Genomic DNA, 12,155 nt, shown 5'->3' with positions numbered 1-12,155 from the left:
GAATTCTCCTCATCAGGCGCTGGGTTCTGTATTAGAGGAGACTGCCAGTGATCTGCCGCCTCTACAGCTGCCGTCAATGACTCAGGGGAAACTGCAACCGGAGCTGTTTGACCAATGACTTCATATCACGGGATTCGGCCAAGCTCAGAATCAGCAAAACCAATCAGGAGAAGACAATCACGTTATCGTGATTAAGAAGTGGGTGAAGGAAGGGAAACAGGGTGCTGCTAATTACAGAAATTAGCTCACTTCTAGGCCATTCATGTCTCCTACATATAAAAACACATCCATCCTAGTCTTGTGATGTTTTCTTTCCTAATCTCTTGGTGTTAAACTTCCTTGTGTGGCCTATCTAGGATCAGATAGTGTAACATTTTAGCTCCACAGATGTTCAACGTTTTGGTCAACCATCTGTCATCGTTATTGGGCCTCATTCACCAATATCCTCCTACGTGTTTCCTTAAATTTGTTGTTGGGAAAGGCCCTTAGAAAAGTCTACATTGGATACTTGACATGTTCTTAAACCACAGAATTGTAATGGTATCATAGTGATGAATTTCCTTGTTCTCATGAATTGATAGCACCTTCCAGTTGATCCTAATTAGTATTGGCAAAGGCCATGAGACTGAGGGGCAAAATGCACGAACAGAAACTTAAAGAAAACTTAAGAGAATTAAGTCAAGAATGCCCTCACAAAACTCTAAAGAGGACAAAGCACCAGACTCCAAGCATAAAAAAACCTTCAATAGTTCTTAAGAAGAGGTACTCCTGCAGTAAGTGGACGCCAGCCGAGCTGTCAGATTTAGTACTGGAAATAAAATACCATAAAAAAGATGCAGAAGATGCTCCTACTCCTTCAGTCTGTATCCGGAGAGGGGTGCACAAAAGGGCTTGATCTCACATTCAAAGCCAAATTTTTCTTGCCAAACACAGAGTGGAGATGTTCACCACCAGAAAGGGACGGGCTTGGCCTTGTCACTCTCTGCAAATAGATCTACATGGTCCTGGAAGATGCGTTACCTCCTCAGGGCGCTATCTGCAACATCTTGCAGCAGTAGTAAACATGACATTGTGCAAGTAGGGTGCAGAGATAAGCCTTCTTTGGGCCTATAAATAATGTGATCAACACTACTTATTGGATGGCGTTAACACCAATTGACATAACAAAAAGTGAATTGAAGTGTTTGTGTAGTGTTAAGTTATTTTAAAAGACCATAATGCTGTGTAAAATAATGGAAATACTATCAATGATTAAATTTTTATTGTAATTTAAATCCTATATTATAGAGCTGCAGAACTAAAGGAAGGCAATAACCGATTGTTTTGCACAAACATGTCACCACAAAATGTGCGTGTAGATTCTGTTCTTACCTGAGAATAAATCCCAAATAAGAAATCTTTGGTGAATGTGAAAACTGTGTAAGTGGGTTTTAAGAAGAAATGTCTTTGTGAATGAGGCCCATCGTTCTTAAACTACAGATACAAACAACATACTGCCAACTTAATATGTAAATTATAAAGTTTGGACGTCTCTGGGACCCTGCAGGATAAAAAGGCATATTAAATAATATGTAAAACATTTACTCCTATACATGTGGGGAGAAAAGCCACGGCCCTCTGAAGGGAATTTTCAACTCTCATAGTTGAAGAGGAGCCAGGAAAGGCTGAGTCGAATGTCTATTCTCAAGTGGAAAACTAGGCTACCAGGGTTTACTGCCAAAAATACATAATTTTTGCACTAGTGCATCTCTCCTCCGGGCTGAAAGCATGGTTTATGACCAAAGACAGCTTCCCAACGAAAACGAGGATGAGAGCAAAAAAAAAAAAAAAAAAAAAAGTAGGGTGTGCCAAATTACCACTTGAAAACAACCCTCTCCACATTTGGGGGCTCCATATTCTCTGGCACAAAGTTAAAAGCAAACACCAAAATGGAAACAGATGTTGAGCGAGTGAGAGCTGCTCCACGCTGGTGTATGTATCCATGTTGTCATCCATCCTCTCTTTCTCTCTTGCTATGTCCTCTTCTCTGGCCAAACAAAACAAGTGGGGGGTGGAAAAAATAAGAGTAAAACGATGGTGGTCGGAGTGGAAAACTGTGCTGTGAAAGTCTCTGATGAGTCCCAGCCCATCAGGATGAACCTATAGTGGACTTTGAAGTCAGGAACCTTTGAGAGATGACTCTGCTGAGAGGACAAAGGGCACTAGATATATAGATAGAGATGAGGCTATATGCTTAGCTGGACTCCTGGTTGCAGAGGATCATGGGATGTGGCTTCCTAACACACTCACATGACAGAACACAAACTGGAGAGCCATTATTTGGATATTCAGGTGGTGCAAAACTACAGAGACACAGCGAATTTACCCAAGTTTGAATCATATGACAGATTTCTCTCACGTGTAACTTAATATGTTCAGTGGGCTGAAAATACTATACAGAACCAGAGCGGCTTGTTTAGGAAAAACGGCTGAACCATATTCCCTAAAAGAAGCTACATTTGGAAGCTGATGTTAAAAATAGTAACTCTGATACATAATTATTTTTTCCGTGAGAGGAGTAAGAGTCTAGTCTGGGGCGGGAAAGTTTGGACTGACTGTGTAGTATGTGGGAGAATACGTGTTATTAGGAGACTGTTGACTTTCTTTCAAAATAATGTCATTTCATCCAACAGTACACAGAACATATGACCAGCTGAGACGTTAGGAAAACTGGAGAAGGAGTAAAACTACATTTGCAGAAACATTAAGTGAGCTGCTGAAATTTAAAGCTGCAGTTGAAATAGTTTCATTATCAGTTAACCTGCCGATTATTTTCCCAAAAAATCATTTGATCTATAAATGTCAAAAACCAAAGATATTGGGTTTACTGTCCAGGGTTCCTTCACATTTTTACCAATGAACTACCTACCTAACTTTACCCCATTTCCATGACTTTATTCAAATAGTTTATAACAGGTAGGACTATCTGACAGTCTATACATGTTGTCAATACCTGGTGATTCAATCAAAATGTATATTTTATCACTAGGTATCATCAGGCTAATGTGTTGTCTGTAAATAGCCAACCTGTTCATACCTAGCGTTTGATCTACAGGTTCAGATTTAGTTTGAGACTACAGTCTGATGCTGCTATACCATATGACCATACAGCAGCAGCCTCAAAGTCAAGCTAACGTTAGCTATCCATCAACTGAGCTAACTGTCACCAGCATCATTTCGACATTTAACACACCCACAGTGAATACTGAGTATCTTTTGTGGCTCTAATGTCAGTGTGACAGCCTCGGTTAACCTGCTGCACAACAGCTTTTCACCACTTTCCTGTTTCTCTGCTGATGAGAAGATTATTTTCCCCAAAAGGGGGTGTGGCCTTGGCGATTATGCCGGTCTGGTCTATGTGTATCACATGAGACTAGTGACAATGTCAGATTTTTCTGAACATGTTTTTAACAACAGACACAACAGTGCTCAAAACCTTTCCATTTCACTCTGTTGATTAATTCCAACACATTTCAAGGCCTGGAAAACAGTTCTAATTTCACTACTGTTCCAGGAATTTCACGACTTTAGGAACCCAGACTGTCACAAAAGACGAAGGCAATCATATCCTCTCAGTTGAGAAACTGGAACTGGCTAATGTTTGGGACATTTGCTTGAAAAATGTCTTTCCTATTCACTGATTATCAAAAGCAGTTGCCAATAATTACTCCCCTGTCAATCAACTAAAGATTCAGCTCAACAATGTTTACAGTAAACTAAGATTTGCAGCTGCACATTCACTCTTTTTCATTCAAGGTAATAACACCACCTGCTCAGGTCAATGGGTGGAGCTACACAGGAATAATGCAATGTCACAAAACTAAGAACGATAAAAGGTGCAACTCATTCATTGTTGACTGACTATTAATCTATTAACAATGGGGGAATCGAGCCTCATACACAAATGACTGACCTTCAAAAGGGAAGAAGCATCATTTGATGTCTGTGGGAAATGGGCACTACCGTCGGATTAATTGTCATTGGTTAAAGGTTTCACTTTCAGACAGACAATAGCCTATATATGTTCACCACATCCTCTGTCTGTGGTCCGGCTGAGGTAGATTCCTAGCTTTCGTAAACTGTCTGTCACTGACACACAACTTCAAACTGTCTGCAGTGACTCTGCGCTTTCTGTTATCAGGATCCAAGCAAAGGGGACTGTATGTGTGTGTGTGTGTGAGGGTGGCGATGTGAAGACGCACAGAAAGAAAGTTCACAGATTAGATCCCAAGTTGCAACTAGAACTGCCACGCTTTCAAGAAACACTCAACTCATCAGATTGCTTGGCTGAAAATAAATTTGTAATACACAGGGGTGTATGTCACTAGAGTGTTGGACCAGCCAACTTCAAGGAACGCAGCTGAGTGGGAAGTTTCCCCTCTATTCATCCCACTGAATGTGGAGCCAGAGACAAAAAAAAAGTTTCATTCTTCTGCAAACAACTTTCTAACATCTGTTCCTCGTTTTTGTGAGAGAGAGGATGTTGCAGCAACAGCGGAGGGAGCTGGGGGAGGAAGGAGGCGCTTTCTCAAATCTGTGGAAAACGCCAAGCCAGTGAGGAGGAAGTCGAGAGCAAACATCCCATTTTACGCAGCTTTTAGGCTTGATGAAGTTGAGAGTGATGATGTCAGATGTGACAACACTGCCAGGAATACATCACATGAGCGCCCGCCACCTGACAAAACTGCTGAGGAACTTGTTTGCACTTTGGAGTGGACTCAGCCATTATTCAGTTAATGCAAGTAGTTGGTAGGAAAATGGATGATGAGTGTTAAGATGTGCCACATAGTGTTGCTGGTGGAGGAAGAAGTGTTCAAAAGTTGTTCTCTCAAGTCATTTTTTATGGCACAATTGCAAAATATCACTGGTTAAGCATCTTAAATATGACTATTTTCTTTGTTGTGCAATATAAAACTTAACAGTGTTGGTGTTGGGCTATCTGAGTGTCATCTTAGGCTTTGGGGAATCATTTTAACATGACCAAAACAATATGATTAATCAGGAAAGTGACTGTCAGATTAATTTATAATGGAAAGAAATGTTAGTTGCAGCCGTGGTGTCCTGTCCTGCCAATACAAGCTGATAAAGTGTATTTATTTTTAATTAAATAACAATATATGGTACAGTGTGGTGTGCTGTGTGCAATATAAATTAAACTTAGGACATTGTACAGTCACACAGCCTCATACATAATTTTTAACAATGCCAAATTAAGGCTACTGGCACAGCCTGTGACTCCCTGCATTCATTTTTAATACACATTCCTATCTTTACATAATTTACACAGCAAACAGGCACCAGGACAGCCTGCTGCTGCTCACATGAGCTCTCCACACTGGTCAGTGAGTTTATGTGTTGGTTTCCTACCCCATCAGGCAGCCTCCCCGCCTGGCCCCAGCTTTCTTCAGAGACCAAAATAGAAAAGTAGCAGGCAGCAGACAGCTAGCTGGTGACTGCTGATTAGCTTGTGCTAGCAGGCAGCTAACTGGATACTTTCCCCTGTGATTAATTGATAACCAGTATAACCAGGACAAAAGCCTGGCTGTCATCACTCACCTGAACCGCGGGGAGTCCTTCAAACATTCCTCGAAATCCACAGTTATCTTCATTTTTGCCGCAGTGAGTAAAAACCGCAGACTTGCGCTTTCTTTGATTAAAGGCAGTAATCCAGGCTGAGTCTTTCTGGGCTAATTAGCTTGTTTGCTAACGTTGCTGTGCCTCTGTCCGACCAGCTGGCTCCCCTCTGTCACTGCTCTGCTAGCCAGCTAGCCTCAGAGGCCAGCAGCTACGATTGTAGAGTCGCGGCAATGCGACCATAAACGACTGTGTGTTGGAAGTAAGAGTGGCCGAAAAAAATCGCCGTAACACAACTATTTGAGCCGCAGCGGTCAGTCCTGGAGGAAGAAGGTGTCGTCCGGTAGCTAGGTCATAGCAGCCAGTGGGAGAGGAGCTTTGCCTCAACGCAGATACTACTGACTCACACACAGATCGTCTATGCTGGGGACAGATGGACCACTAGCCAGCGAGCATGGGACCGCCTCTGAGAGACAGTGTTATTTCTCCCCACCTCCATTGTTTATTGGGCTTTACAGCAAACATTAAAAAAGAAAAGAAATTCAGTAAAAAAATAAAAATAAAAAAATGAATAAAATGGGTTGACCCGATCAATATCCAGTCATAATACCAAATAACATTGATAACAATAAAACATCTTACTTTGGTTTAGTTAAGTTAAATTAAATTAAGTTTAGTTAAGTTTATTTAGTTCAGTTTAGTTAGTTAGTTAGTTAGTTAGTTTAGTTTCGTTTAGTTCATTTAGTTTAGTTTATTTAGTTCAGTTTAGTTTATTTAGTTTAGTTTTGTTTAATTTAGTTAGTTAGTTAGTTAGTTAGTTAGTTAGTTAGTTAGTTTAGTTTTGTTTAGTTCATTTAGTTTAGTTTATTTAGTTCAGTTTAGTTTATTTAGTTTAGTTTAAGTTAGTTAGTTAGTTAGTTAGTTAGTTAGTTAGTTTAGTTTTGTTTAGTTAATTTAGTTTAGTTTATTTAGTTCAGTTCAGTTTATTTAGTTTAGTTTAGTTTAATTGTTAGTTAGTTAGTTTAGTTTTGTTTAGTTCATTTAGTTTAGCTTATTTAGTTCAGTTTAGTTTATGTAGTTTAGTTTAGTTTAATTTAGTTAGTTAACTAGTTAGTTTAGTTTAGTTTAGTTCATTTAGTTTAGTTTAGTTTAGTTTAGTTCACTTAGTTTAGTTTAATTTTAGTGTAGTTTAGTTCATTTACTTTAGTGTAGTTTATGTAGTTTTGTTTAGTTTTTTTATTTCTTTTAGTTTAGTTTAGTTCATCTAGTTTACTTCAGTTAGTTTAGTTTAGTTCATTTATTTTAGTTTAGTTCATTTAGTTTAGTTTAGTACTTTTAGTTTAGTTCATTTAGTTAGTTTAGTTTATTTATTTCATTTTAGTTTAGTTTAGTTCATTTTTAGTTTAGTTTAGTTTAGTTTAGTTCGTTTAGTTTAGTTTTTGCACATACATGTGTATAGAAAAAACAGAAAAAAATAAATTAAAAGTTTAAACATTGTGCGCGAGATGTCAGAAGCCAAAGAAAAAGCTAAAAACAAAGATTGCATGATGAACAAAACTTCCAGACTAAGCAGTGTAAAATCTTTTAAAAAATATACAAATGACCCCCCAAAGAAAAAGTATTTTTATGAGTCTTTGCAAATCAGAGTCCTTTCAGATGTTTTTTGAATAACAATTCTGTAGATGCTGATTGGGAGTAGGTTGTTCCAAAGAGATGGTCCTCTGGATTTCAATGAACATTATATATTTTATATTACATATTGACAGTTACATCTAGAGAACGGAGAAAGGACCAGCCTGCAGCTAGGAATTTCCTAATCGGGGTTATGAGGAAAGATAACCCCCATAATTTATTAGACAATCCTTTTGAGTGAGTCTGTTTTCTTTCTAATCTAAGGAAATAAATAATGTCTCTAATCCAATGAGAGTGAGAGGAATGATTTTGGACCTCCAATTTTAAGCATCAGATTTGTGATGATTTGGGGTAAATATCATATTCATACTAGTAAGTAGAAATAATTTACTTCCTTTTTAAGTTCATATGTTCATATATAATTTTGTCAAATACCTCAAGTCACTAAAATACATGGTAAAACTGAAAGCTATGAACTGTACAGATGTGTATCTAGGTCCTTACTCTTTTAATGTCTGTGACTTTGCTTGTTGTGCTCCTCTTTTGTTTGTTTGCGTTTTTATTGTTGTGTTTTAGTTCTATAAAAATCCCTTTTCTGTCTTGATTTTCAACATAATGGTTCCTCTATTGTATTTGATTACAGTGCAGCATCATTTCCACCACTGCTGCTAAATTCTATTCAGTGGTGTAATAATACTTCATTACAGTACTTAGGTATTTTTGGGAGTATCTGTACTTTACTTGAGTTCTTATATTTTCTGTTAACTTTCACTTTTCCGCCACATCTCCTGAATAAAATGTTTCACTCCAATACATCTCCCCTAAATATCTTAGTTACATACTACAAAATAAGGAAGGAAAGAGGGAGGGAAGGACAGACAGATTGGGAGGGAATGAAAATCTGTATTTTGTTCTTTAAATCCATTAAGTCGTGAAAAAGACCTTGTCTTTCTTCAAGTGTATTGTAGGCCCCATTTTTATGGGGTGTACATGTTACAAAAACCACCTGCATTTTATTAACATTTACTTGTACTCTTACATTCTTACTTAAGTACATTTACTATCATGAAATTACTTCTAATATTTAAGTACAGTAAATGTCAGATACTTAAATTATTTTTTTCAAGTGATGTTCTAATAGGTGACTTTCTCCACCAAGTCATTTTCTGGTAACATTTTTGTACTGTTACATGAGTATGGCTTCCAGATACTTCATCCACCATTGCTTCTACTGTTGTACATTTATTCCCTGACTTGTTTTGTAGGCTGTATTGTAAGTATCACATATCTTGCAGAGAAGGTGACAAAAGCTATTGATTTTAACCAATGTAAGACATCAGGCAGAGTTTACATTCTATAAATAAAACTTAGGGATGCATGGTGGGGATTTAAAAAGCCTTGTCCCCCCTCTTTTAGGCCAACAAAATAATACAGACGTCAGCTGTGGTGGACAAATTGTATCAGATATGTGACAAATAGAATGGACAATGCACAGATTATAGATTTTCTTCATGTCTAATAACATTTTTCCACTAAATCAACTCTCTGGCATTTATCCCTGGCAGTGTGGAAAAGGCTTTGACAGCATTCACTGTTAAACTCTGAATAATGAGTCAGCTGATGATCACTCATCCATATAAAAATAGGTGGGTGACAAATGTTTTAACAATGATGACTGGGTTTGATAATGATGGCTGAATGCTCTTGTGCATTGATCTATAAAATCGTCGTTATTACGACAGCAAACTTATCATTATCTTTCTTTATATTTTCATGCTCATGTCCACTCTGTTCAAAGAGATTAACAAGCGGCAAAAACTAAGCACAGAGTGATTCCTCTGTTTAATTCTACGATCTTTGCGTTGGTTGACAGGCGCTTCCTGATCCATGGGAATTACGTTGACGCCTTCAGGACACACAGTCAGGACGGACTCCCTATTTCTCACTCTGTCGTGTTTATAATGTGAATTTCCTCACAGTCACTCCTCATATACAAATTCTACATTTACTGAAACGTTACCAAGATGAATAAAGGTGAGACATTTGACACTTCAATAAAATATCTCGACCACTTGCGTTAAAACACAGTTATGTGTTTGAATGAAACACCAGAGGATGTGTTCATTCTCAGGTGTGAACTCACTCTACACTAAACAAACAGATTAATCCTCACAGGAAGAGCCTCCAGCTTTATCCTATTAGAGCTACTAGAAATCCAACGGGAATGGCAGATGTGTTGTGTAACAGCGCCATCTGCTGGTCAAACAGACACTGACATTGCATGTGGAGCCACACAATTATATTTTCTGTGCAATGGAGAAACTTAGCAGGAGGATTTGAGCTTTTTATTGCATATTTTTTATGCATAAAACTTGTTTTAGACACATCATGTTTAGTCTAATTCTGTAGTTGCTGTATTTTACTGGTGTATATTGTAGTTAGATTTTCACACTCACAGCCTCAGCACAGTGACGATACATATTGATTTATTGATATATATATTTTTTATATTTACATTTTTATATCTCAAGTACTAGTGTTAAACACGCTAGCATAATGCACATTTTATTTCTGTTTTATTTCATTTTTTATTGCTTTATATTGACACTATTTTATTTTAATTTAATTTCTATTCATGCACTTATTTAACTTATTTTATTTTATGTCTATTTTAATACCACTGTGTTGTTGTTGATGAAGTGTGGTTGTTGTTTTTTGTCTTTTATGAGCTGCTGGACAGTTGAATATCCTTTTGAGGATGAATAAAGTTCTTTCTATTCTATTCTATAGCCTATACTTATAATTTTTGGCTGTGGTTCAGGCACTTTATAATATTTTAACAATTCTTTATTTTTATTCATTTCTGTTTGAGAGCAAATTTCCTTCGGGTTTTTGTTTTGTTTGTTTGTTTGTTTGTTAGGGAGACAGCTGACTTCAGTCGTTTCCACATAGTATGTACAACAATATGCAGGGAGTTGAAACATGTTTACCAGCTTATGGAAGATTATCTGTTTCATATTAATGTCAGAGTGTTATGTTTGTTGTTTAATTAATTTGCACTGACAGTGACGAGCATGATGTCACTTTTAAAGTCATCCGTGTACAACAAATTGTAACAAATTAACAGTGTAATGGGACGGGCCATCACTTTATGAGATGGATTACTTTACACTAGCAAGGATCAAATCCCTGCTTTTTAATTTCTATGCTTTATAAAGGGCTGAAGTTACAAAAAAAAACACATTTGAGTTTAAGTCGAACTAAATGAAGATTTGTCATAGAGCATATTTCTGTTTTGTTGTGGTACTTCAATTAAAACTCCAGTGTGTAGAAATTAGGGGCATCTGTTGGCAGGAATGGTATATAATAGTCATAACTATGTTTTCATTCAGTTTATTAAAGAGACATTCATTCATTTTCTGTAACTGCTTATTATGGGGGGGCTGGAGCCTATCCCAGCTGTCATTGGGCGAGAGGCAGGGTACACCCTGGACAGGTCACCAGACTATCACAGGGCTGACACATAGAGACAGACAACCATTCACACTCACATTCACACCTACAGACAATTTAGAGTCACCAATTAACCTGCATGTCTTTGGACTGTGGGAGGAAGCTGGAGTACCCGGAGAAAACAGTTTGTGTAAATGTATAACCTGTTAATATAAAACTACTTCCACTAATACAAAAAAAATTGTAAACTCACAAAAATATTTTGCAAATATAGAACAGATCTGCAAATGCACTAATTCCAAAAATTAAAAAAGACTTGGTGTGCATTAAATGCAAATCTGCAAGCGTGAAATTGAGGCTTAAAAAATTTCCGATTCACAAGTATCTGTTTGAAAGTTGTAAATGTTTTTTTTTTTATTGGGTGGAATTTGTCTTTGCACACCTGTTTCATATTTGCAAAATAATTTTGTGAGTTTCAGTTTACAAATTTTTTTCTGTATTTGTGGAAGGTTTTTATATTTACAGATGACACATTGACACACAGATCGTCGATCTGTTCACACAAATAATATTGAGACAAATTGATGTCATCACAGTTTGAAAGACCAAGTTTGAGTTGACTGAAACAGAGTTTTAACAATGGGCATTTCTCCACATAGTCCACCATGTTGTTTCCACAGTAGCCTGCCCTGCGTTCCAAATCGCACTACTACTATACTTTTAGTATGTACTGCAGCTGCCCTTAAAAAGTATGTAGTGTAGTATGCAGTATGCATACTATTGGGACACACTACATCCGCCATCACATCGCTCCCTGAACTCCGACCCTCTTGCTCACTTCCGCCGCCGTCCGTAGCGCCACATTTGAATATTTTGTGTTGCTGTACTTCGGAGATGCAGCAAATCTCCTCTCGTCGAGCTCGCCAGAGTCGTGCATACCGTCGGAGGTGCCGGAGAGCTCTGTTGCTGTTATGTCGTAATGTATGTTGTTGTTTCTAATAAACTGACGTGTTCACGTAAACAGTTCCAAGCCTATTATTAGTGACCTGTCTATTGAACTAGTCACCAGTAGGCATATTAACCCCCTTCACACATAGCTCTCTGTTGCTGGCAGATGTTTGTTGTTAAATATATTTACAGCTATGCAGCTGCTGGCACTATATTCTGTCTGCACGTGAAGCAGCCTTACATTCACATTACTTTTATTTGTAGTGTAACATACTTGCACATTCTTACTACATTACTTAATATGTATTTGACTTTTACTATTTATATATTTACTAGTCTATACTGCTCACACCTGGCCCATAGTGTATTCATATTTAGTCATATTCATTCATTATTTATACCACACTTACACCACTGCCTGTACTGGTAGAATCTTCTATATTGTAGTCATAGTTGAACCCTAACATTGATTATACTATAATCACAATAAAGTTGAATGTTGTAACTGT

At 37.4% G+C, this 12,155-nt stretch overlaps 1 protein-coding gene across 2 annotated transcripts in view; it reads right to left on the bottom strand.

Annotated features, from left to right (window-relative positions):
- The window catches only part of LOC126396450 (arf-GAP with coiled-coil, ANK repeat and PH domain-containing protein 2-like), a 72,045-nt gene extending 66,008 nt beyond the window's left edge, over nucleotides 1–6,037 (bottom strand). The window contains exon 1 of one of the 2 annotated variants that reach the window (XM_050054539.1): nucleotides 5,596–6,037. In XM_050054539.1, the coding sequence (XP_049910496.1) occupies nucleotides 5,596–5,648 (53 nt within the window). In that variant the 5' untranslated portion in view covers nucleotides 5,649–6,037. The remainder of the gene's footprint in view (nucleotides 1–5,595) is intronic. The other variant, XM_050054540.1, reaches the window with a different exon arrangement.
- Between the last annotated feature and the right edge of the window lie 6,118 nt (nucleotides 6,038–12,155).

The sequence above is a fragment of the Epinephelus moara genome, chromosome 10 (genome assembly GCF_006386435.1).
Source record: "Epinephelus moara isolate mb chromosome 10, YSFRI_EMoa_1.0, whole genome shotgun sequence".
Lineage (NCBI taxonomy): Eukaryota > Metazoa > Chordata > Actinopteri > Perciformes > Serranidae > Epinephelus > Epinephelus moara.
Note: the sequence above shows the minus strand (reverse complement) of the source record. Positions and strands in the feature narration are given on the sequence as shown.